Consider the following 27,500-nt stretch of genomic DNA (forward strand, 5'->3'; position numbering starts at 1 on the left):
TAAGTAGTTGCCAAGGGCGACAGATTGCCCGCGTGTGAGCACCCCTGTTGAGCACGCCTCTCTCTCTCTCTCTCTCTCTCTCTCTCTCTTTCTGTTGATTTGCATGAGCGCTCTGAGGCATTAGCGTGATTGCTAAAGCATATTAACCAGCTCCGCTGCTGCCAGATTCTGCTGCTCGCTCACGTCACTGTCAGGACTCAGGGGGAGTCTTGCCGTTTAACGGTGGGAGGCGGCGCACCTGGTCTTACAGGCTTGCAGACACCCATGGAGCTGAACCTGTCAGGCCCGGATAGGGCCCAGATGTCAGTCTCACAGCCCTTACAGTAGAAAAAACGGAGGCGCACTTAAGGGCTTGATACTAATACAATTTGTATTGAGAGCTGAGGTTTTAACAGTGAGTCTAAGGACAAAAACTAGGAAACATACGTTTCGGGCTTAGCCCATTATCAATGATTACGAGATAATGGAGACATTGATAATGGGCTAAGCCCGAAACGTTTGTTTTCTAGTTTTTGTCCTTAGACTCACTGTTAAAACCTCGGTTTTTTCTACTGTAATACTCTACTTTTGGAGTTCACGCACCAGGCAAAACAATAAACTTAAGGCGCAGACGCCGATTCGCCATTGAGTCTCACAGCCCTGACACTGACACCCGTGGTGCTAACGCTAACATCTGTGGTCCGAGGCAGGCCAGGCTCAGGCCCAGTCCTCAGTGTCATTGCCCTGCAGCTAAAGCAAATTTACTCTACAATCTGAGGGAGGCTCGGGTGTCAGTGTCAGGCCTGCTTGAGAGTCAGAGGCCGTCTGGGTTACCATACATAGTGAGGAGGGGAGTGAGGAGGGTGCTGCATTAGCCTGACTGTGGGAGTTTGCCAGCACAGATGAAACTAGATCATTTTTAAAGCCATTCTCCGTCTCCTCCATCCTCCCTTGCTCTGCACCACCACTTGCAATGGTTACTACAGTATTCACCTTTATTCTGATGCAAGGGCCTGAATAGTTGAGTGAATAAGATGAAATTCAGTACATAGACAGGATACATAAACAATCCATCCAATGTACACCATTCACAAATACAGTCATGCAGTCGGCCAAGTTATTCTTTGTCTAATTCCTTCTTACTGCCAGTAGAGGGCAGTGAGGGGTCAAGGCATTTCACCAGGAAGTTCTCCTCAAACGTCTGCCAGGCTGAAGACCTCAGGCAGGTCAACAAACGTGAGGTTCACTAAGATGGAATCAGAAGCTGTTGGTCGTCTATTTAGCAAGCCCACTATAGAGACAGAGGCGTCCTTTCTCCTCACCGCGTCCACCTCAACCTGTTTTATTTGTGACTTCATGTCCTTATTTTTGATGTTATTTTCCTTATCCTGCCCTGCCCTGCAGCCACAGACACCTCCTGCATTAACTGTGCTGGGCTGCACCCTTTCATGAATACTTCAACTGTCTGTGGTCATTCACATTCACTGCCAACAAGGGCTGGCTCAGGGGTGAAGGGAGAGTCACCTGACTTTACCATGGCAACAGGGGCACCTTTCCATGAGGAACATTTCACTTTACTTTCCACTGCAGTTCAACACAACCAGCAGTTCCTATTCCTACTGAGACCATTAACACTGGAGGCATAGTGAAGTACATCTGAGATGATTCACGGCAATATCGATAGTTTACAGAAGATCAGCGATTACCTTACAGCATATAATTAGATGAAAATGAAGGGATAAAAATACATAAAGCTGAAGCTCTGGTTTAGCCTGAATGTCAAACATTACCAGGAGTCAAGAATTAACTCAATAAAACCATAGCTTCAACAGCAAACATAGCTGAGAGATTTTTTCACCACTGGTATAGAGTTAATTACCATCAAACAGTGTTGCCATGACACAGCAACCGCAATGACATAATCATGACATAATAATAGCACAGTAGCAGTTGCCATCATAAAAAAGGGGTATCCAATCCACAGCATGAATGACTGTAAACCTATAAAGGCTTGCATTAGATGTGGCTGAAGCAAGGCGGAGACTCACCAAAGTAGAAGTATCCCCCCTCGTTTTTGGGCTGGAAGAAGCGGCCCCGGGCCTGAGCATGCAGATCGGCACCCTTCTCCACCAGCAGCTCCACGTACTTCTTACAGCGCCTCTCGATGGCTATATGCAACGCTGTCTGGCCTGGGACGACAGCAAAGCTGATTTCAGAACACAGCAATATTTTTTGGTTTCCCACCACCCTTTTCAGGACTCAAGTCATCAAAATAAGAAAACAGAAAAGGCTTACCTCAGTTTAAATACACAGGTAACGTGGATCCATATAAAAAAGATTAAACTCTAACACCACTAGCTAATTCAACTTAAGTGGATGGACATGAACTGATGCTGTGTGTGGCCTAATAAGTACAGCTCCCATCACAGCCTGCTCCTGGTAACATCTTTATCTAAGACGTGTTTACAAAAGGCGCTTGCACTTGTTTACTTTTGACTTTTACACAGTTTGTCATGCCAGCTGGACATCCTCAGGAGTTTTGTACACCAACATGTCCACACATCGTCAAACTGTGTGTGTGTGAGGATCTTTCCAATACTACCCTTAGACAATACCCAAACCAAACCTTACTACAGACATAGCTGTATGGTAGCCCACTCATACTGTATATACTGTGAATGTCCCATTGTAAACACATGTCTGTGTGGAAGATGTATACATACACAAACATACAACACTGTCCCAGGGTGGAAATGACATTGCTCTTCAGAACAAGGGCACAAGACCAACCATTGGAACACGTCTCGTTCCATTGACTACTTTAATTGGTCGTCTCTATTGTGTAGGCCAAATGTTGTGAAACAGCTACTGCGCCCCAGGCTACTGTGTCCCCGTGTCATGTGTGCTGTGTTGTCACGACCAGTGGGGCCCTACAGGAGCCGAGAGGCCTCACCTCGGTAGTAAACATCTCTGAACGGCGTGTTAATGAACTCGCGCAGATTCCCTGTCTGCTCCGCTATATCCACCAGCAGAGGAATGGTGTCATTTTGGCCACTGTATAGATTCAACAAGGCTTTGGGAAGGCATGTCTTTCCCGTAGAAGGTTCTGGAACAAAAAGGAAACAAGAGAGGTTGAGCTTCTCATTTAAACAGACATCCGACATTTTGTGAACAGTCAATGGTTCAATGTTTCAGTTAAGAGTAAGAGATCGACAAAGCAAAGGCAGGGTATGGTATATTCAATATTCATTTAAGGCAGTGGGTTTTCAGCTGTATGGGAGATGTAAGATTTAGAAGACCACCCATTTTAACAAAAGGTCAAAGTCACTGTTTGGGGGGCTGGAGAAGAGGGATAAATATAGTCACACACAGCCTGAGAGAGCAAACACAATCTGTGGGTGTGCTCTTCTCTCTCTCTCTCTTTCTCTCTCTCTCGCTCTCTCTCTCTCTGTCTTTGTTTCTGTCACTTCTCTCTATTTACATTCAGGCTGAGAGAGGATCTTCAAAATGCCTGTCAACCTCCTCTTTCCATTTGGGACAGTTTGCTGTGATTTCTGGCTGGGCTGTGCTAGATGCTCCGGGTTGCCCAGTCATGGATGAGAGGAAACAGGCCCGCCTTTGCTAGGACAAAGCTCTGACATAACTCCAGCTTCCTCTTCATTACTTCTGGGGGCCAAAAACAACATTTGGCTGGCCAGGACTCAACTATGTAAGGTTACAATTGAGGTTGTAAAATAAACCCATTTGTTAATAAAACCACAGGGCGTATTTTGGCTAGTAGTATTTCTGTTGGAGGTGTGAGAGAATAACATGCTATTTTAAACAGCTAATACTGAAATATGTATTAACTTGTACAAAATTAACGACATCCTGTGGCAAGATGATACACTTTGTCTACTGAATCGTCTATATCTGTCGCTATACAGTTTAAACTGCACACGAAAATTTTATCACTTTCAGAGAATGTGGAAAAACTGAGACTTTGCTTGTTTTCAGGAGCATCCGTTCACAATTAAGACCATGCGATATAATTCATCTAGTGGTGAAAGCTTGAGGGAGGTTCCAGCTATTTTGGTAACGACTTCCTGCCAAAAAGTGATAAAGTATGAAGTAATTGCATAACCCCAGACACAATGTGTTACAGTGTGATTTATCAAGTGAGCTGCTGAATCAACACAGGGTGGAGAGGCTTCGTTCCCATCAGACACAGCGCTGTGCTTTTGGCACTCAACTTTGCTGCGCTTTTACATTGGTGACAGACTCACCACTTCAGCATATGAGATCTATTTGTATAGATACTTTCTCTCTGGAGTGAGATCATCTCACTCTCTATTTTTTATTTCTCTTGCACTCTTCCTCTGTCCCTTTTTTTCCTCCACACCTAACCACTGGAGACCAAACCTCTTTCAAACACATTCGCACACAGAATCCTCATTATCCAAACAAACACCCCCATTCGCGCGCTGACCTTTGCTACCCACAGTGACTTGTGAATCCTGCCTGGCCTGCATGTGTAAACCAGGGGGGATATTTGCCATTGCGGTCCTCACCTTTCCTTCCCACACAGGCCTTACCTCTGAACTCTTCGTCGGTTAGCCTCTTGTCACGGCTCTGCAGGTACTCAAGGAGGCCGTCGAGAGCCTCAGGTTCGGCCCGCGACACCGCATCGAACAGAAGTGACCGGTTGAAGATCTTAACCACCTTCGGGGGATCGGTTGTGGGGTCATCATCGCATATTTCCTCAGCCTTCCTGTAAAAACAAATATACTGAGTACTGTGACAAAATTCATACATACATTCATCTGTGACAGAGTGCATACCATGTTTCATGATCATGATTTTTTCCCTGAAAATATGACAAACTTTATGTGTGATTCTGTGGACTTAAAGGAGGTGTGTTTATATATATATACAAATATAACTAAACAGAGTTGACATTTACCAGGGGACATCTCAGAGCTGTGGAGAATGTACAGCTGCTTGAAGCAAATCACAAGCTTACTTAATTTGATAACAAGCCATAATTCAACTGGCTTAACTTCCTCAGAATCAATATCTCACCATTTCTTATTGGCTCTGGCAGGAAAGTGGGCTCATTTTCAGAAATAGCTGGACAGACGTACAGATGAGGTGCCAGCCAAAAAAAGGCATGGTTCACACCTAATGGAAGACTCTCCCTAATGGCCCATAATACACCCCACTGTGTGCCGCAGACACGGAGTAGCCAGGAACAGCCCATAATCTAAATATTACCTCATCGGCAGACCAGGGAGCACAACAACAGGGCCTCTGTATTTCATCTCAGGCTCCTACTGAACAGCTTTCTATACTACAGCCTATGGTACGTGCTGTGGGGTAGGCAATGAAGTTACCACTAGTGAAGATTCACTATCCCTACACAAGCCATATCATCAACAGAGATTATGATGAACTAAGAAGAAGTGAAAGAGAGAAAACAAACAAAAGCAAGAGAGGAAGCTGTGAGGTTTAGGAGATCTAGAACATCTAAAGAAACATCTAGAAGTTTTCTTTACTGATTACAATGTATGTCTCTGGAGAGAACCCCTCGCTGAGAACACCTCTCCTCTTACCCCCGTGGAAGTTTTTTCCTTCTGCGTTTCTGGTTGTTTGTCTCCCGGCACGTCCCGTAGTCGAAGAGCGAGTCCATGGGCGCCTTCTTGGACCCCGGCGGCACGGAGGACTCGTAGATGGTGGACTCCAGGAGGTCCATGGGGTTGGAGATGCCCTTCTTGAAGGCGCCCTGGAACTTGTATCGCAGGTTCTGCTTGCCGTCCCCTGCTGTCTGCTGGCCGGCCACAGGCCTGGTGGACGGTGAATCCTGGGAGGGCGGCAAGCTCCTCTCCTCGCTCTCAAACAGATCGTCCAGAGCCGACAGGGGGAAGTGGGCATTCACGTCCCGCTGGGCGTCTGGGCTATCTCCCGACGACGCCTGACTGGTCGGGGCAGCATTGGAGGGGGGAGGGCTCTCCCCCTCTGTCATGGCGACGTGGTAGCGCCTTAGAAGGGTGGCTGCGACTGATCGACCCTAAAGGGGGCCAGAGCAGAGAGGAGTGGACCCATGTTAGCCAGCTTAAGCTGCCTCAATGGCCACAAGTATTATACTATTATAGTATTATACTTGAATTTCCCCTGGGGATCAATAAAGTATCTATCTATCTATCTACTATCTTCTCTTTCACAACGGCAACATACTTCTGAGGATTGGAGGTAGTAGCTGACCTACAAAGCACTTCACTGCAAACACAGCTTGTAAGAACCATTGGTTAGAGTTAAAGTAGAGTTAGAGTTTAGAGGGGGATATTATGGCAAAATAAGTGATGGTGCTCTTTCCAGAGTCTAGTCTAGACTAAAGCCGTATCTATTTAATTGTCATACTCTTTAATGATTTATATCAAAACCATCCTAAAGTATCCCGTTGTATTCCCCTTTTCATCAGTGTGTTGTCTTTCATCACTGTGTTGCTTTAAGAACAGGTATAGATGACCTGGATAGACCTGGTGGATTCCTACACCATCTGGGATTAAACGCGGGCTCATTCATGCCTGTGGGTATGGATGGCACAGAAAGGCTGCCAGTCAGCCATTTGCTAGCTCTTGGCAGCCTGAACCAGTCATCTGTGAATACTAACCGCCGCATTGCTCAAGCCAGTGACTTTATGTCTGTGTGGGCAGTGAAAGTGAGTAAGTTAGTGAATGAAAGAAGAAAAAAGACGTTAGAGAGCTGGACAAAGTTATTGGGATTTTCCGTCAAAGAGCTTGGATTTTATTGGCCCCTTTTTTACATGTGAACTTGACAGAGGGCCACTTTACAAAGAGGCACAGATTTTCAGACAGCTCTCAACTTAACACTGTCAGACAAGATCTGAGGATTATTTACTTATACTTAAGTTCCCTCTATAACTGTTTGAATCAGCTTTTTGGCACTTGATTACTGTGATTCACAAAAGAGAGACACAGTGACTCAGAGGTCGTAAGGAAATTGAATACAGGAAGACATAAACTCCTTAAAACAGGCCAACACAGACAGACACCCTCTGAACCTGCATATTGTGTAATGTGTTTGCACACGTTCCAGGTCTGGGAGACTCACGCACTCCTCTCCTAGTTCCTTCCTTTCACTTCACTTACCTCATTCATCCCTCTCTCCAGGCTGCAGTGTATGATGTCTGAGCAGGAAGTGCGTGAGGAGGAGTAGGGTGTGGCACAGGGACATGCAGCGGGCCTGTCCAGGATCAAAGACAATGCTGATTAAGAGCAGTGTTTGTGGATTTGTTTCCCTTTTTTCAGAAAATGGGTGAGCAACAACATTTTAGCCAGGAGATTTTAGAGAGAGAATCTTTTCTTCTTTAAACAGGTGAAAAGATTTTGATCACATTGAGCGAGAATTATCTATCTTGCGTATGAAAATGTGCTATAGAGGTGTACATCTGCTATTCAAAACAGTAAGCGGAACAGGACATTTTGGGTAGGCAGGAAGATGTGGATGGGACCTATCTGAGAGTAGGTTATAAAAGACAGGAACAAGCAATGACTGACTGGCCAAACACAATAGAATGGGCTGTTAACTGAAACACACACACACACACATTTTAGGACAAGGTATGTGTCAAGCATAGCATATTGCCGAGGCCTCATGAAGACATGAACAAACTTGCCACTTCCACGAAAACCCCAAGTTTGTGTAACACGAAACAGCTCATCAACGAACAGATCTTTAGAAAGGAATGTGACACTGCCTGTCTGAGGGGCTAGTCAGGTTTACCTTTTCTAAATTTCTAGTGTAAACAATGTATATACACATGACCTGTCCTTGTGCAAAAGCTAATTCATATTTTCTGATTATAAACACATGACTTTAACTTACAGAATAGCAACAGTAGTACTGTAAGTGATAGATGGTCAAATAACGGAAACAACTTTTCCGCTCTTTACTTGACATTACTTTTATTAATTTGGCAGACTTCCCCCCCTGAGTTGAAGTAATCTAGTTTCATTATCTTTAGCTGACAGGTCTTTGGGGCCATTTCAGTGTTTGTGTTGAGGGTCTGTGGATCCAATCATGTACAAGTAATCTCTAGAGACACTGGTCCTGACCCTAAGACAGTGCAAACAAGACACCAACCACCCAGCCAAGAAAAATATACTGCATCACGTAATCTGCTCTCTAAACTACACAATGGAGAAATGAACACCATGAAAGACAAGGAAAGCAGTTTTCTTTGTTTAATGTAGACTCTTCAACAAGAGATGTGATGGTGAGTCATAACAGGAAATGTTTAGAGGGGGTGGACATGACGGTGTGAGTGACCACCCTGACCAGTGTGGGGATGAGGGGCAACAAAAGCCAACGGGCTGCAGCGATAAGTAAGAGTTATCTCAGTCACATGAATGCTGGGAAGGCCACACGTTAAGCCTGTCTCCCAGGACAGACAAAGTGTTTTCCTCCCATGAGCTGAGTAGATGTGACACAATGCAGGCCCAAGAGTGGAGGGAGATTTGGTTAAGGGAGAGATGATGCAAGCAGCTGTGGGAAAATGATGGTTTACCAGAAACATTTGAAGAGTTCAGATGCAAGACCCTCTAAATCCATCTGACCACTTTTCTTTTAAATGAGCATTTAAATTCAGGCTCCTATAGGTTTTTACCTATAAATCGATATTTCAGACCAGGAAGAGAGTGGTATTTAGTGGGTTTAGAAGTTAAATTATTTGATTAGCGTATACTATGTGTGGAGAGCATCCCCTCACCATCTTTATCTCATTTTTGACATAGGTGGCATTTAGAGGCTTTTGCATCTGAACCCTTCATTTACACTGCAGTGACAACTAGGCTACACCACAACTACAGCTGAAAGAATACATTTCACAATTCTTGATTCAACCAAGAATTCTTCAGTGTGTGTGAGAGCTTTCTGAATCTGTATGCAGTAGCCTACTTCAGTGTAAATGCTAATGTAGGTTTGTGCTTCAAAACTACATATTTTTGCAATATCAGTATTGTGTCCTAATGAGAACAGCGACAACAAAGGTGATATCATTACAATTTTGGATGCTGCTGCTGAAACTTCACAAATCTACACTACCGGTAATTAAACAAGGAAAGGAAAAAAAGCTTTTGTTCTTATGCATGTGGCAAATTTATTTAAAAAAATGTAAAAAAGTTTGTCCCTCTTTGGCAGAATTGGCAGTTTGTCCCTCTTTGGCAGATCTACAAGGGATTAGGTTACATAATGATTTCCATGGCAAAACTGGGAGGTGACATTCAGATTCTTCAACATGCCAAGGACCAATTATTAAGCACCCACCTTCCTCATGTAGACTGTCATCATCATAACGGTGGACAAAATTAATACTCCAGACAGATTGGATCAATACACTGACATCTGTCAGTGGTCAATAGAAGTTTGTGAAACTCTGCAAAAGTTGTCATGTAGGCTACATTCATGCAGACAGTGACTTTTAAGTGATATTTTATACAATTACAATGTCGTTATAGATTATGAAAGATTCAAGTAACAAGATATGAAAAAGAAAAATCCTAATGAAAATCGCATCCGCCAGGTCAGTTTCAGTCATACACTTCAGAAAGTTTAGTCAAGCCTACTTTAGCTAGATTCGTATGACCTTTCCTCCTGTCGACCTGTATTCCACTGATGCGAGGAGCACACAAGAATTAAAATCCAATAGCCTACAGATTAATCCCACTTACGTTCAGTTCTTGATGGGTTTTTTTCATTAGTCGATAGCAGAAGGCGCAGTAACTGTTTCCATCCTCTCCGTCCAGGCATCGAATGTAGGCTACCCCTTTCCCAGTCTGGGCACGCACGTCCAGTACTTGCAGCCGTGTCTACGCCCGCCCTCAACAACTCACAAAACAAGCTTTATGCAGCAAGGGCAGGGTGTGGACCAGTCAACGACAGAGTTTATGTGGCAGCCAAGGTAGGTGTGCTCCACAGTGACCGTCAGTGTGTAGGTTTGCTAACGGACCGCCACAACCCGGGGAAAAAGAAATAGGGCGAGCAAATAGCCTCTTAAGTTTGAAAAAAGTGAATTCCGCCAGCACACCTTTCTGATTTAGAATCTTCTTGCCTAGAGGGCACATGAGGTATGTAAATCATATACAACAGAGACAAAGACAGACAGACAGAGAGAGAGAGAGAGAGAGAATAATTACCAGTGTGGGAGGAATTATAGCCACCTATTAAACATTACTCTTGTAATCCTCCCTCTCTTTTCATTTTAAATCTATGTGCTGCTCTTGGGTACAGACCTCCAACAAATCAACTCTTCAAATATCACTGAGATGTAGCTGACAGACTGTATGTATATATCTGCTGTAGGAGGACACACAAGCTTTCACATGTTAAAAGGGCTACTAAAAAGTATAAAACCCTGAATACACTTCAACCAATAAGTCAAATGACGGCAAAATTAATCAAACTTAGCTTGTAGAGTGTCCTCGCCTGCTCATGGGACCTCCAACAGTGTGGGAGGACCCCTGCATACATCAAAAATGTTAGGCTTAAAAATGTTAGGCAGTTACTTTATCCCACCATGTGTAGAGAATACTATATGCACCCAACATTACACTCCTTCAGATGTACCGACGTACTGTCTGCATGGTGTGTCCTCTTTTTCATAACAAATTGAATAGTTAACCCACCCCAATAACTTTCAGGGAACATTTCCTTATGGTTATCTGAAGGTTATGCATTCCACTCATTTAGAGCACATCCTGAAGAAGAGCAGCAGCTCTGTGGAGGGGGACCTGGACAGCAGGCTTGTGCACAATTCAGAATTTAATTAAGAATGACTCCTAAATTCCAATTCAATTCTTGAATTTGAATTGAATTTGAATTAAGGTCAAAAACAGGATGTAGAATTACAATTCGAATTTGAATGAAAGGAAGTAGAATTGAAATTCAATGAAATTTGAAGAAATTCATATAATTTAAGGGTAGTGTTTTACAATGAACCCTCACAGTATATGTCAGATATGATAGCATTAAACACACAACTTGTAACTTAAAACAGTAACAAATTATATTTCCACACTGTAAAACATAATAGTTTTACATACTTAAAATGTTATAGTAAGTAGAATTCAGGTTTTGTCTTTTGTTGAGATCACTTGCGTAAAATGAGTGTTACTTCATTTTGGGGTAGAAAAGTAAACAGTCAAGTAAACTATACTTGAATTGCTGATGTTTGTGCTACACTGTAAAATTAGTTTATAATCTTAGTTAACCTGTTAACAAAAGCATGCAAAATAATTTTAGGGCAGCCGTGGCCTACTGGTTAGCACTTCGGACCTGTAACCGGAGGGTTGCCGGTTTGAACCCCGACCAGTAGGCACGGCTGAAGTGCCCTTGAGCAAAGCACCTAACTCCTCACTGCTCCCCGAGCGCCACTGTTGATGCAGGCAGCTCACTGCGCCGGGATTAGTGTGTGCTTCACCTCACTGTGTGTTTCACTAATTCACGGATTGGGATAAATGCAGAGACCAAATTTCCCTCATGGGATCAAAAGAGTATATATACTTATACTTATACTTAATTGTCTATGCAATTCCCATTCCAGATTTGTCTGTAATGTCAAGTTGTGCAAACAAATGCTCACTTAGTGTAGTGCACTTGCAGTACAGTACACAGAATTACTATTTCAACTAACTTGGTCATTACAATTACAAGTAAAGTATACTGTATGTTTATTTAACACAAAAGGTGTATTGAAGTTGTGCTACCTAATGTCACAGTTCAGCTAACTGATATGACAAAAATGCATTTCCAGAATACCACAGACCCGGCCTACATATTGTTTAAGGGATCACATATTAATCTTTCCTGAAATTCAATCTTAAGTTACAATAACAAAGTGACAGTGACACTAAAGGCTATATATAGTGTTGTTGTGTAATTGATATGTGATTTATATTGATACATCACCCCATCAATGACTATCCAAAACAGACCAAACCTGTGAGTAGAACTAGTGCTGACAGTTATAGACAGACACAGATCTATAGCTGGAAACCATACATACAGGTACCCTGTCTCTGCTAAGTTACTAAGGCTAAATGTGAGCTTGATTAGGATTTTTATGGGTGCTCTCCTTGCAAACGTATGTTGCTATTTGACATGGTGGTGTTAGTGGCTGTCCATTACATGCACTCTCCTCTCTGGTCAGGATATTAATATCAACCCCAATGCCATCACAACATCATGGATACACTGAAATGCCAAAATCAGGCCTTTGAATGAAGTGGTAAAATAAAGTCCTGACTCACTGTGGACATCAAAGATTAGGGGGTTCCCTGAACCGCTGGACAAACCCAGGTGTGTGCCACATATTGGTGGTACATAGTGAGGTCTCCCCTTCATTGTGCAGTACTTTCAGAGTGTAGTAAAACAAAATACCAATGTAACATGTTGCTGAAGTTCTACCCACAGATTAGAGTGTTTTGGATAGTCATCCACATAAATTACACACCAACAGTATATATTTGTCACTGTCACTTGTAATTTAAGATTGAATTTCAGTAAGGATTAATATGTGATATCTTTACAAATATGTGGGCCAGGGCAGTGGCATTCTGGAAGTGCAGAATGTAACATCAGTTAGCACACCTTGTGTTTACACAATATACTTTACTTGTAATGACCAAGTTAGGTTAAATAGGAATTCTCCTTAGTGTAAGTGTACAACACAAAGTAAGCATTTGTTTGCACAACTTGGAATTCCTATCCCAGATTAGTCTGTAATTTCAAGGCAATCGGTTTGCATGTTTGTTTTTTTTAAACTACAGTTAACTAACAGGTTAAGTAAGGTTAACTAACTAACTAACTTCACAGTGTAGCAAAACTTAAGCAATTCAAGTATAGTTTACTCGATTTAAATGATCATGTTCACTTAAATTACTCCTTTTAGCCAAGTTATCTCAAAAAGCAAACATAATCAACAAAAGACAAAAACTGAGTTACACTAACTAAACATTTTAAGTAAGAATAGCTATTCAATTTTACAATCCAAAGTAACTTTCCCAAAACTGAATGCATGTGAGATTCAACACATTCTTCCTGTTGTTTGACTGTGGAATTGCATTGAATTGCCATGAATTTAATTCCACTTCCTGTCATTCCAATTCCAATTCCAATTCAACTTCCTGTGGGGCTGAGCCAATTCAATTCAAATTCCAATTCGTGAATTGAATGGAGATCCATTCTAAAATTCGGAATTTTGCACAAGCCTGCTGGACAGGGCGAACCACTTCTACAACAGGTTTGACTGCCCTGCTCCAGCTTAATGGCGGTGGTCTGTCCACCACCTCCGGCTGACTCAGACACTGCTCTTGTTTGCGTGCCTGCCCTACCCCCACCTCCCAGCCTCTCCAGCTCTGCATCCCGGTGACACCCAACGACCTAAGCCACCATCACCTCACGCCCTGCCCCCGCCTGACGCCTCCTTGCCTGTGCCTGTTGAGGTATCCACGACTCTGGCAGCCTTGACAGGGACATCAAGGAGGTGGTCATCCCCCAGCCCCAACCCCACACACATATACAGGATGAAAGGATGATACAGCATGAAATTAACACACATGTATCGACAAAATAGTAATTTATTTTCAAAACATCACAATTTCAAATTAAAACGGAACATTCTTCAAATCTGTATTGAAATTCACTTCAAAATACTATTTACATGGACAACTTCAAACTTCAAACAGAAATGTCAAGGTTTCATACTAATGAATGTGTAAACATTTAGTCAGTGAAAAGAAAAACAAGTACAACTTATATCATACCAAAGACCAATCCTTATTGTAAGGCAGCTGCATTAAGTATAATCAAACAAAGCATCTAGGAATACACACATACATGCACGCATGCATGCAAACACACACACACACACACACACACACACACACACACACACACCCCATTTCATCATCATCCCCACCCAAACACACAACATACCCCCTCCCCACACACACACAGGTACAACCCCTCCCCCACACACCCCATTACTCCCCACACACACATCATTTCATCAACACCCCCCCCCCCCACACACACACCATTTCATCATCCCCCTCCCACACACCCTATTACTATTACCCACCCCCCCCCCCACCCCCCATCACCCCATATAATTACTACTTTTAATTTATTCCTGAAAGTTGAGCTGGATCTTGAGCAAAATAATTTCATTACTTAGAATTCCTTTTATGAGTACATGACAATAAACTACTTGAACCTGAACACACGCATGCACGCACACACAATGATATGGCAGCCGTGGCCTACTGGTTAGGGCTTCGGACTTGTAACCGAAGGGTTGCCGGTTCGATCCCCGACCAGTAGGAACGGCTGAAGTGCCCTTGAGTAAGGCACCTAACCCCTCACTGCTCCCCGCGCGCCGCTGTAGCAAGGCAGCTCACTGCTCCAGGTTAGTGTGTGCTTCACCCTACTGTGTGTGTTCTGTGTGTTTCACTAATTCACTGATGGGATAAATGCAGAGACCAAATTCCTTGTATAAGTCAGTATACTTGGCCTAGAAACCTGATTTACATTTACATTACATAGAGACATAACTGCCAGCATACTGAAGTGCCATGAGGATATTATCTAAATATCACTGTGCAGTCATTGTGTGATGAAGCAGATCTGAAAACATAATGATTCTACTGTAAGCATTATATTAGGATTTGTTAAATTCTCAGAAATCTGCCCAAAATAATTTACTTCCATCACGTACTTCTGTGAATTAGTTCAGGACTGGGGGAAGTAACATTCTGTCAGGAAATAAGTGATAATAATAAATATCTAACGTTTGTTTTCACTTGCTAATACTAACTTAGGCCACACAACACGTTCTGGGGTTTTGTCTGTGAAGATAAGGTCACTGAAGAGAACGTAATTAAACGAATAGAATGTAAATACCAAAGCCAAAATCTGAAAAATGGCCTCTAAACCGCAGTATGTACACTTATTACTTGTACAAACAAATCGCTTTTTTCTTGACTAAGGCACAGGTAGTTTTTACTTGATATAAATTCATCCTCAGCAACTTCAGTTGAGATACACATCTGCTGCTGCATTATTTCAGATGGCAATGGCTGTGTTTTCCCGAAATTGTGAAATCCCGAACAATTTGTTTCCCGAAATGATGTTTCTGATTATATGTATTCCAGTTAATGAAATCAAATAGTTAGAGCACTAAATGTCTTGAGAAACAAACCTGGTCTGTGTTCTGTTATATCCAGGTTATTATATTAGTAAAGCATTTTGCTCACCATGCTTCCCCATAGAAAAAAAAATCACATCCCTTGTGTAACAACCCTTTAGTGTTGACTAGCTTAGTTTTGCATTGAACAATTAATGGATTTCAAATGAACTAACTTCAGAATATGTTACTGTATATGAGATAGAATCTGAGAAACAAACAGCAAAATCAGACTCAGAATACAAAATACCAATACTAATAACACTATTACTCTTAAATGTCTACCTTTGATTCTTGTGTTCTTCAGTTAAAGCTGATATTTCTTCCTTTTGGTTGTATATGGACTACACCATAAATGAAGCTTTAAGTAGTATTAATATAGTAATAGTATAGTATAAATAGTATGTTTAATGATGTTTATCACCATCATTATAATATAATGTATCATGAAATGTATAGCAATCCACTTTTTATTAGAATAAATGGAAATAAATATTTGCTGATAAAGTCGAGTGTAGTTATTTGCATTTAGTGCAGTGCAATATTAAACTATGTCCTTTGGATGGTTTCTTTGGATACTTGGAAAAGTGTTTACTGATAATATGGAAGCATACATTAATTTACTTAATAACGAAAATATATTAGATACAATAAATAAAGTGAATAAACTTCTCAAACATTTAAAAGATTTCAGAAATGCAGGTTATTTTTGGTGTGATGTGGAGTTGTGATAGAACATTTGTCATTCCCTGAAATAGTTGCTAAACTCAGCCATTATAACATGTAATGGGAGAAAAGCCAGCTCTATTATATTGTGATATGGAAAAGCAAACTGTATTAGGACTCTCTTTATGATTGCCATAATTATTTCAAGCACGATAAGTCTATTATTATAAAATGTGGTTTTGAAGTGTTGCTCAGATAATCTCATAGTGTGTATTTATCCCATTCTCATCACCATTAAAAGAGCTAAAACCTGTGTGCGGCGTTGGTGTTTAGTGTGAAATATAAAGAAAGATAAACTTTCTTAAGGCACTATAAGTTCTGCGAGACACACGGATATTTTGCGTACCCCATACACACTGTCACACATAGACACATAAACACACAAACACACTCACCAATATCATTAATACTAAAAATAATGAATAAAAACAGCTATACTGAGAGATATCAGTCTTCAGAGCAAACTGAAAGCATGATTTGATATGTAAGGTCAGATGGTGTTGTGCATCAGAGAAAGAGAAAGAGAGAGATGGGGGGACTGGTGGAGAAAGCAGCAGTCACACCGTGTAATCCAGCTCAGCATTCATCTTCGAGTACATCTCATAAATGGCGTCCACTGTGGCAGTGAAGTTGGCCAGGAACTGGCGCACCTTCTCCAAGCAGTCGTCCTCTTTGACTTCCCGGCCTTTTGAAAGAGCCCTCAAGAAGTCTGACTTGTAGGGAGCAGCATACAGCGCTGCCTATATACAAGAACCATAAACCATAAAACTTAACAGAGCTGTAAATATTAACTTTAACTTTGAATTCTACTCTTAGCTATGCTTTCATCATTTTAATGAAATGAAATCATTACTGAATCATAACTGAATCAGACTTCTGTATTACCTTGAAGAGCTTTTGAACAAACCAACCATGGTACTTCTTCAAGGCAATCTCATAGGCTTTGGTGGCATTGACGCGGATGAGGTTAGGGTAGTTTTCGTCTTTCTCCCCATCTACCAAACTCTGCAGGAGAACTTGGATGAACCGGAGACCCCTGGTGGGTGAAGTGAAAGAAATCAATTTGAGATGTCACTCACTATGATAGACTATTCAAGCAAACAACTTCACACACAACACACTGACATTTTTGCCCTTGGAGTCTATGTTTGTTGTGAAGTGAAAAGAAACCTTTTGAGCCACATGAGGGCTAGAGTGGCTCCTACTTTGGGCCACTCAGATCCATGCATCTCCTTCTCTGCATCTAGAATGTGCTGTAGTGTTTTGTATCTGCTTGGGTTGCTGTCGTACACAGCTTTAATTTTCTGAAAGAGTAATATAAGAACAATAACTAACACTTTTGTTAACATGATGTATGATGAGACTGGTCTATACAGTTGGCCAATAGGTGGAGGTATTGTACTTACTGTGATGTTGCCAGCAATATCAGCCTTGATTGGCGCAAACACTGTGGAGCCAAGGAGGTCTAGTAGATGAAAATGAGAAACATTAGTAATTGTTGGAGTATTTTATAATACTGCTGATATTAATTCTCTAGGGAGATAAAATATAGACGTGTTTTATTTTAATATGAACCCAGTGTTGTACATTATATATTACACACACTATACTAATTTGTTATGACCAGTTTTCAATTATTATTACATGATTTATTCATGGAGCACAATAATTTTTCCTAAATCATAGCTGGCTAATTAACTTCACCGGTCAGTTCTGGAGAACCGTCAAATGACCTATGAGATTTCTAGCTTTTAAAAAGAGGAACTTTAAATAATTTAGTATGCTTAGATGGCATGGGCGATTTCTGAAAACGACAATACCTCTCATGAAATTTTAAGCAGATCTTGACATTACACCAAACAGTTTAGCGTATCAAAGGAAACGCTATTATCACAAAGGATACCAGAGGAGTTGATAGCAATCTGTTTCCATCCTCACTAGACAACTAAGATCGTAATTCTATTGTATTGGATTGGATTTCAGCACTATTAAAAAGCAAAAGAGCTTGATCAGCTGGAGACTTCACTCACTGCCATGCACAACTGAAAGGCTGAGGAAGTAATTTGTCCCCAGGGCCATTGAACTGTTCAATGCCTCACTAAAGGGAAGAGGAGAGATGGACTTCTCTGCTTAGTCTGTCTGCCTCTCCACCCTCTCCATGTTTGAGTACTGACTCCCCACTACTGCTTTACTACTGTTTTACTACTGTTTTACTAATGTCCATAGCCTAATAATTTTTTCACTACTGTTCTACACTGCTACACTGTTTTTCATGCTGTATTAGCACACATGATCAATCAGGCTTCTGCTACAATACTGAATGAATGAATGGCTATAACCCTATTACCTCAACCTGTTCTTGCACTGACATAGTTTTTTATATTACCTTGTCTACATTATACTTTACTCTCCTATTTGTCCATATTATTTAGGCTGGTCTCTAGACCTTATTCTTGCACTGTTGCACTAATGTTGGACTACTTTTTGCACCTTCACCATACACTCACTTTCTTGAGCACCTTGCAATGCACACATAACTAAAGGACTATGGTTGGACTACTTTTTGCTACTTCACCATGACACTCACTCCCTTTAGCACCTTACCAGTCCCGGCCCTGTCACTACAAGCGTCTTATGCTTGATCACCCTCAAGCACATTGGACTTTTTTTAAAATTTAATTTATATAATATATTTAGTATTTAGTTTTGTTAGTTTTCTTATCTTTCTTATCTTCTACTGTCTTTATTGTACAGTGGAGTTTAGCTATATGTTTACACTTATACTTATGTTTACCATTTCTGCTGTAAGTGCATGTTGTGTGTGATGTCTGTATGCTACCGAGACCCTTGAATTTCCCCTTGGGGATCAATAAAGTATCTATCTATCTATCTATCTATCTATCTATCTATCTATCTATCTATCTATCATACGCTATTTGTCTCTACAAAAATGTATATTCTATTCTATTTTGGATTGTATAAATGAATTGTAGAGCATAATTTTGTTTCAAAACAGTATAAACAAAACTAAAACAATGACACCTGCATGTCTGCTACCACTGAATTCTGAGGAGGTCTAAATTGATTTTTTTGTGGATAAATACTGTGCACCTCATTGCAAATGCAATTTTAGAATAGACTCATTAGTTGATTTCCCCGACCACAACTGAATCAAACTGAAGACTGACAGAGCTGCACTCTCTATAATTGCTTTAAATGGGAAAAGCCACCAGCTAGGTAGGCCTCAGGGGAATTAACTAGGAGCAGACAGACAGTTCGGCCCCACAGGTGGAGTCGATGCTGGAGGTGGGTGCTCTATAAGGCAACACAAGCATCAGGGGGCCACCCCTCTCAGCAAGCAAAGCATTGTTATCACAGGCTATGGGTTACGTCTCTAGTAACAAATAACTCAACAGCAGCCAACATTAACGGCAACAACTCTTTCCTCTCTAGCTGTTTATGTTTCTTCGTTTTGGCCTGAATGCACCATTTCAAACACACAAACACATCCATGAATCAAAAGAAAAATGACAGATTGTGTCTTTAGAAATGACATAAAGCTGGGTTTCCTGTCTGTTCTCTTGTTATTGTTTGTGTTCTGCCTAGGGATTCATGAATGAATGCGAATGTGTCCGTGTGTGCGTGTGTGTGTGTGCGCGCGCGCGCGTGTGTGTGTGTGAAAGTGCGAGACAAAAAGAGAGTGTAGGACTTTGTGCTAAACAAACATCACATCCCAACCTTGTATCAGGCGCGCGGGAACCTATTTTTGACCAGGGGTGCTGAATAACAAAAATAATGGATGTCCGACGACCCCCCCACTGCTAATACGTCATTTTAGTGCAGTGTGCGGGTGATAGCGAGAAGTTTTGGAAAAGTCCTGGGCAGCCACAAATTCCAATGTTCCGCAACAGCACTCCCGAGTCCACTGCCACCCTAACCCCACAGAAGCGCACTTGACATCGTCTATTTCAGTATAGCTAAGGAAAATTACTTTTCTGATCGTCAAAACCACACCAGAGATGTTAGGCTTTAAATATAGGCTAATAATCAGGCTGCAATGATCTCGCAAATAATTTCTGAATAGCCTAAAGTGTGTCATCTCCACAGCAAGTATGTGTCCTAATAATTTCTATCTTAGCGACTGATAGTGAATGATTTCACTAGCTATGCATTTATTATATTTTATTAAGTTTCTTTCAGCTTATCCATGTTTTTTTTGAACGTGTAAATCGCATAGAATATGTAGGCCTATATCAACCGTAGGCCTACACACTTGATCGCTATCACATAGATGAAACCACGCTACGGTTCTTACAGTAACTCACGTTCACGTTGATCTCTATAACTGATCATTTTTTGTAGCCTATATTCGAACCTATCCATAACCCTTTTTTGCTATTTGACTCATCATTTCACATGCAAAAATATAAATAATGTCAGACAGCGAATTAGTAATTATTTAAAAATATATATATTTTTAAAAATCTATCTCCTGCCAGCAGGGGGTGCTGCAACACCCCCCTTCCCGCGCCCTTACCTTGTATTTGTGAATCTAAAAGACATGGATATTGTAAAGGATTGTGTATTTTACATTAACTCCAAGTGGAGCTGATAGCAAAACAAAAGGCCAAACCTCTGTTTTCTCCTTAGCTTTTGAGGCCTACTCAGTTGTTAGATGCATCCTTGTGTTGACTTCACGCGAAGAGATTAAACCTATCAAGTAAGTTGCTAATTGAAACAACACACCCTTGCCATCTTGACCTTTTCAAGTGGCCAAATGAATTCCTGTCCAGTAAATTAATACGAATGAAGGCTTCAACAAAGGAGTCTAACCACCCCTCGTTGTCTGTGAATAGGCAAATGCAACTTAACACCACACTAATCAATTTTCTCAAAAAATCGGGGCCAGGTGATTAAATTATGCAAAAGGTTTGTTGCCTGTTTGGAAGGGAGAAATTCGATCCATTATTGACCCCTTTAAGCATAGCCTATCATTTAGACTACACTGTTTTGAGGAATGGTCTCTCAACTTCTGTTGGGTAACACAAGGCTTGAAGAAGTTTTAATCGAATGAAAACAACCTCTGTCTACCCCTGACTACAAAAGAAAAGAGCACACAAAAAAATAGCATAAAGTTGAGTGCGGCTCTGCTCCTTATTCATGCGAACCACTGTTTTCATCACATTCATTCATCACATTTGGTGTCATGTTTCTGAAAAAAAAATCTGCTATTCATTTATAAACAGTCAAATTCGATCGATCTGGACTGCACATGTCGCATATAGGGCTGCTGTGATAGTGGGTCCTCACTCGTTTGTAAGATCAAGTTTAGGCTAACTACACTGACGTTGCAAGACACTGTCTCAACTTAAACTAGCAATGTCAAATGTCTCAAATAAATTGTTTCTACGTTATGATCTTTAGGCTAGCCTATTGTTCTAGGCTACTCCCCCGGGATGGGGGGTCGTCTGCCTCATGACTATAGCCAAACAAATCACAGCTACGTAGACTAGTTAGTTCAGGGGACTTACCAAAGAATGGCGGAAGATATGACACTGATTCCAAAAACGGCCGAGTTTCCACTTGCTTGTCAGCTGGAAGCTGTCTGAACTGGTGCTCTAACAGTAAAGCCATTATTGACAGAGCACTGTGACAGCTCAGCTAGCCTCCAAAACAACGCTGCCCAGAAAACAGTGATGGAGCGAAAACCCGGAACTGCGGGTTTCAGAGAACTCTCAAGAATCTAAGCAACAAACAGCTGACTACAACGCCACCGGTCGGCAGACGGCATGCCAGTTTCCACAGGTGGGTGAGGGAGAACCGATCATATTCAAGGAGGCGGGACAAAGGTTTGTAGGGCCTAACGTAACCACAAACAATAAATGATTCTGACACTGAACAGTTTGCAGGCTGGCTACATGTTACTCCTAAAATGTACATGTTTAATGAAGACAGCCTAATAGATTTGTTTATTCCCATATATTTATTGCAGCTCCAGCTAGATTAGGCTAGTTAGGCCAGCTAACAATTTATGGTTTCCAGAACGTTCTGGGAACCATAGTTTTTGGTTTCGGGAACGTTAGTTTTTGGTTCCCAAACGTTCAAAGGTTAGTTTTTGAGTAAGTTTTGGTTCCCATGGAAAGTTTGCTAAATGTTCCGGGAACGTTAGTTGGTTATATAAACGTTATCCTTTAGAAACCTTCCCCTAACGTTCCCTAATCGTTGCAACCTTTAGGGAACGTTCCCTATATTGCAACCTTTGCATACCAATTTTATTATTACTTTAAACTACTTTAAACTGCATGAGCAGGAATGCATTATTATACATTTGCAGGAATTAATGAACAGGCAAAATTGATTGGATTTATAACTTTAATATAAAATAATCAAAATACAAAAAAATATAAAAGGTCTAAAAATATATATAAACATCAGACTCCATGTTACCCAAGTATACTAACACAAGGAATTTGACTTTGGTAGGTGCTCTATACATTCAACAAATAGACAGACATACTGTACAATAGAGACAACAATATACATTGTGGCAGATACCAACACAATAAACAAAACAACTATAGAAATAAGACATAATACCAATATAAGTACACATGGAGTGTGATGTAGAGTGCAAAGTAATAGTGCAAATGTGCAAGACACATATTGGAATGATAAAGTATGTAATGTGCAGGTGAATGGTCAAAGTTGGGATGACCCCACTTATCTGCAGTTCAGGAGAGTGACTGCAGTGGGAAAAGAGTTGTTCTTGTGTCTGGTTGTTTTTGTGTGCAGGGATCTGTAGCGCCTGCCAGAGGGGAGGAAGTTAAAGAGTGTGTGTGCAGGATATGTGGAGTCTTTGGTGATGGTCTCTGCCCGCTTATCCCAGAGTACAAGTCCTGGAGGGAGGGCATTTTGTTCCTCCTCTCCTGCAGCTCAGTGACTGTCGAGCAGAACGACAGCAATATGTCATCGACTGGAGCAGAGGGAGGTGACTGGGAGCTCCTTAAGAGCATGAGCAGCTCATCCATCTTCTCCTCAAATGCACCCATTCGCTGTGCCATGCGGTAATGGTTGTCCTTATTGCTATGGAAAAATGGATGGTGTTAGTTTTAGTTGTTAAATACATTATATACTTACACACACACATATATATATACACACACATATATATATATATACACACACACACATATATATACACACACACACACACACACACACACATATATATATACATACAAAATATTTTGGCACATTCCAACTCCAGTAAACGCCTGTGTGTCTGTCTATTAATTCATTCGTTAGTTTGTTTGGGAGTGTGTTTATTCATTCATAATAAGTAGCCTTTTTATTCAAATACATGTTGCAGAGGCTGAGAGGCATGTCCTTTAGGTCAATAACCTACGCCTATTACCTAACCCGTAGATTAAAACACTAAGTTTGATAAGCTACCACTAGAAGTGAAATTGACACCATTATCTCGTCAACACTGACCTTTTTAATGGATGCATAATGTATCTGATGACCAACTTCCTAAGCCAGGGAGAACAAAGTGGCCTTCTCTTTCCATACACACTAAAAAATACAAGCAATCCACAACCTCTGAAACTTATTTTGTGGTGTAGCCTAGGCCTAATTTATTTATTCCACCCACAAGCCACATCACTAGACTGCAGATCAGAATGCATTTCTATACATTTTAGGGAATGTGTTATTACAATGATTATAACCGAATTACAGTCAGCTAAAGCTATTTTGGGTGGCATAAGTGGTTTTGCAAATGCATTTGCAAAACCACTTATGTGGTTTGACGTTTGACTTTTTTCCCCAAACGCTTTTTGAGTCTTACGATATGCCGTAGGCTCTGTAACCAAGAGAAACAGGAAGCCAGTTTTTGAAAGCTTGCTGTCTCTGCCAGAAGCTAACTGTCTATTCAGCATTATAACAGAACGCTTTTTATGCAGTAGAAGCTATATGCCTCGAATTAGAGGTTAATATTAACTGCCTTGTTTGTGAAGAGGTGAGGGTTTTGAAACCTTTGTGGAAAATTCTGAGCGACGATGATGGTTTGTTGTTGCTTGCTAGCAAACATTAGCTTGGAAGGATTCATAGCAACTTAACGTTCAGCTGAATAGTTGTGTTTAATATTACTGTTGTCACACGTCAAACGCTAATAGCAATGTTGTTGTTGTTGTTGTTAATACCCACGGTTGGTTGGTAGGTGGGCATAAGTAGGCTACTGCTGGAACGGCATAGAGTTAAATCAGTAGGATAGTGCTGACTTGGCTTACATCTGTAACTAGGATCATGGCTTTGCCAACACTTACTGCTCATTGGCCGAGTCGCGCAAGGACTTTGGAGAGGCAGATGGCACGGCAACGGGAACAAGAGGCCCGCTGGCGGCAGCAATGGGAGAACCACTCCAAGTACATGAAAGACCAGCATGTTCGTACCAGCAAGCAGGCACATTGGAGCTCCCGTCAATCATACGAACAGAGGTGAAGTTTCATCCCCCATCACTAGCCATTCATACATCTTTATTACCTAATATGGATGCATTTTTCTGTCACCGTTGCTGTAAATTCCCCATACAGAAACCCAGTAATAATTATACTAATTTCATTGCAGTTCAGATGACAGATCTTATCGTGCCATTTTATGTTTATAATTACTGCATTCAAGAATAGTATTTAACATATAAAAAACCCTTCAAAAAACGTTTTGGATTTTTGTAGTTGTATCTCATACATCTGACTTGATCTATCTACAGCATGAGTGCATTCCAACGTGAGCGTGTACAAGAGGAGAAGAGACGCAGTCTGGAGGAGCGGAGGGGACGCCTGAGAGCCATGCTGCAGGAGGAGAGGGACATGCTGGAGGCCGAGCTCCGACAGGTGATCCCGGACAGGAGCGCCCTGACCAGGCAGCTGGTGGAGAAGACGGAGAGCCTCCGGTCTGCCAGAGAGGAGCGCAGGAGAAAGGTGCTGAGCTGACCGGTCCTGTAGAGTTCTAGCTTTTATGGGTATGATGATGCAAACAACAAGGTTTGCCGCGAGTTGTCTTCTCTGGGCAAGTAGTCATGCTGTGAAGTTACCCTAGGATGTCTGACCGTTCTTTCACTCTGGATTCCACAGGTTGCTCAGGAGTTGCTGAGGGAACACTGGAAGACAAACAACCCTGAGTTGCGAAAGGTTAGTGCTGATGGCCTCTGGCCAACAGATAGAGCATGTTTTACTCAGTAAGAAATCCTAAAAGTGTGTGTTACTAACTATGTCTGTAATGCAGCCTATTATGAAAGTCATATGTAATCCACACCAAATGTTCTCAAAAGGCCAAAAGGTTTAATTTAGGTTTAATTTAGGTTTAAAGAGTTGCCTTTCATCAATAAAGTATATCTATCAATCCATCTAATAGACAAAGACGTTTCTGCCTATAAGGCCTTCATCAGAGTTTGCAATGCAGCCCATTAACACATCAAGCTTTCTTATTACAATTTACAGATGAACCTATGTTATTGACAACAGAAATCAAATCCATATTTGCTAAACACCATGTAATCTAGACTAAACAGTTTCAGTTCTTTGATGTTTAAGGCAGCCAATCCTCTGAACATTTAAGGCACATTCAGTGACATCTGAGGAGGAGAGGTGTCAGATAGACAGGCCTGATCAGGGAGTTAATGGAGCCCAGCGTGAGGACTTGATCTGGAAGTTAATAGGTGTGATGTTTTTGTTCCGTGCGCACTTGCTCACTTGAGCCCTGGGTTTGGTTCCCAACTCAGTGGCTGTTTTCTCTCCCAATAGCTTTTGCATCGCTGTGCCATCTCAATTGCACCTGTCTCCATCCCTGTGGTCTGCGTGTGTTTACAGGTTGAGTCGACGTTGCATAAAGATCACGTTGTGGGCCATTGGCAGGTCCAGCAGGAGGAGAAGAAGCAGGTAACCCTAACGGCCAGTATTACATGGCCACTGAGGATGTAGAGTTTCGTCCATGTGAGCCCACGTTGACTGAGAGTCAAAAAGGGTTGATTACTCAAGGCACTCGAGTTGAAGTTAAACCATGTTTTGAGCCAACTCGTTAATGCTCTTAAGTGACATGAGTTGTTTTGTTTCACAGAGCCAGACCCTTGTGCTTAATTCAGCAGAAGGAGTGCGAGATCAAAACATTGAGTTTTCTGTTTCGTTCTGTCTCTGACGCTTAGGAGGAGGAGAAGGCCGTGGAGGAGCAGAGGTGCTTCGAGAACGAGTACGGGCGCGCCCGCAGGGAGGCCCTGGAGAGGATGAAAGAGGCGGAGGAGAAGCGGAAAGAGGAGGGGAAGAGGAGAGCCGAGGATCTCCGCCAGCAGATGGAGGAGCTGAAGCTGCGAGAGGAGGAGGTGAGGAGAGAAGAAAAGGAGGTGGGCAGAGAGGAGAAAAGGAGGTGGGCAGAGATGAGAGGAGAAAGGGAGGTGAGCAGAGATGAGAGGAGAAAAGGAGGTGGGCTGAGATGAGAGGAGAAAGGGAGGTGAGCAGAGATGAGAGGAGAAAGGGAGGTGAGCAGAGATGAGAGGAGAAAAGGAGGTGGGCTGAGATGAGAGGAGAAAGGGAGGTGAGCAGAGATGAGAGGAGAAAGGGAGGTGAGCAGAGAAGAGAGGAGAAAAGGAGGTGGGCTGAGAGGAGAAAAGGAGGTGGGCAGAGATGAGAGGAGAAAGGGAGGGGAGAGGAGAGGCCCGGTTACCGCTTCAGGTCTTCACACCTCTCGGCCACGTGGGTGGTCAGAGATTTCCTCCACATTGTAATTGGTCAGAGATTTCCTCCACATTGTAATTAAGTAACATAATTGTGAGTCTTTGGCCAGGGTGAAGTGAGAGTATTATGTGTCTGAGTACACTGTGTTGTATGCACAGCCATGTGTATGCTTTTCTCATACATATAATATATTTGGTTGTTTATATATCTATATAGATTGAGTTATAGAATGGGTATATAATATGAATGAATGCAAATTAATGAATTAATGAATAATTAGTACAATATTAAGCATTTATAAACATAAAATATATAGTGAGATTTAGTGTTGTACAGGATGACTGTCAAATAGCAGTTCTCTTTTTGCAATTTGGCAAGCATTTAAATCTATGAAATGAATGTGGTCTATGACGAGGAGTACCTCATGATGATGAAGAAGTACCTCATCGTACTCCACTGTGCATCTCTTTGTAGGCCAAGCGTCTGAAGGAGGAGCAGGAGGCCCTGCTGGTGCAGCACTGGGAGGTGGAGAGGCTGGAGGAGGAGCGGAAGAGGGCTGAGGAGGACAGGAAGAAAGCCAATCTGGGGTAGGAGACGTGTGGAGGCCATCAGGTCCTTCAGGCGTTCTGATAATCTCAGAGGGGTTTAGTTTGTGTGTAGAGCAAGTAACTCCCGTAAGAGTCATTTCTTTATAATTCAAAGACTAGTTGAAGCATAGCATGTATGAAGTCATTCATTTAAGCATGTATTAAGTCATTATGCACCATCTTTATCTGCACTGCAAGTGGCGTTGGATACAGTGTGCATGGAGGTGAAAATGGCCTGTC

At 41.8% G+C, this 27,500-nt stretch overlaps 3 protein-coding genes across 5 annotated transcripts in view; 1 reads left to right on the top strand and 2 right to left on the bottom strand.

The window, feature by feature from the left end:
* trpv4 (transient receptor potential cation channel, subfamily V, member 4) overlaps nt 1–9,910 on the bottom strand; it is a 19,389-nt gene extending 9,479 nt beyond the window's left edge. The window contains exons 1-6 of one of the 2 annotated variants that reach the window (XM_042102051.1): nt 9,708–9,910; nt 7,128–7,221; nt 5,571–6,025; nt 4,554–4,729; nt 2,933–3,085; nt 2,028–2,168 (exon numbers count right to left, since the gene is read on the bottom strand). In XM_042102051.1, the coding sequence (XP_041957985.1) occupies nt 2,028–2,168; nt 2,933–3,085; nt 4,554–4,729; nt 5,571–6,025; nt 7,128–7,136 (934 nt within the window). In that variant the 5' untranslated portion in view covers nt 7,137–7,221; nt 9,708–9,910. The remainder of the gene's footprint in view (nt 1–2,027; nt 2,169–2,932; nt 3,086–4,553; nt 4,730–5,570; nt 6,026–7,127; nt 7,222–9,707) is intronic. The other variant, XM_042102052.1, reaches the window with a different exon arrangement.
* Nucleotides 9,911–16,324: 6,414 nt separating this feature from the next.
* Nucleotides 16,325–21,816, bottom strand: gltpa (glycolipid transfer protein a). The gene is made up of 5 exons (XM_042102061.1): nt 21,478–21,816; nt 17,353–17,411; nt 17,117–17,250; nt 16,832–16,982; nt 16,325–16,686 (listed from the first exon to the last, which is right to left on the bottom strand). The coding sequence occupies exons 1-5, from the start codon at nt 21,578–21,580 to the stop codon at nt 16,504–16,506; spliced, it is 630 nt and encodes a 209-aa protein (XP_041957995.1). The 5' UTR covers nt 21,581–21,816; the 3' UTR covers nt 16,325–16,503.
* Nucleotides 21,817–23,265: 1,449 nt separating this feature from the next.
* The window catches only part of LOC121715968 (trichoplein, keratin filament binding), a 7,563-nt gene continuing 3,328 nt past the window's right edge, over nt 23,266–27,500 (top strand). The window contains exons 1-7 of one of the 2 annotated variants that reach the window (XM_042102059.1): nt 23,266–23,966; nt 24,250–24,444; nt 24,717–24,927; nt 25,081–25,137; nt 25,816–25,884; nt 26,148–26,321; nt 27,148–27,260. In XM_042102059.1, coding sequence (XP_041957993.1) covers nt 24,254–24,444; nt 24,717–24,927; nt 25,081–25,137; nt 25,816–25,884; nt 26,148–26,321; nt 27,148–27,260 — 815 coding nt within the window. In that variant the 5' untranslated portion in view covers nt 23,266–23,966; nt 24,250–24,253. The other variant, XM_042102060.1, reaches the window with a different exon arrangement.

The sequence above is a fragment of the Alosa sapidissima genome, chromosome 8 (genome assembly GCF_018492685.1).
Source record: "Alosa sapidissima isolate fAloSap1 chromosome 8, fAloSap1.pri, whole genome shotgun sequence".
NCBI lineage: Eukaryota > Metazoa > Chordata > Actinopteri > Clupeiformes > Clupeidae > Alosa > Alosa sapidissima.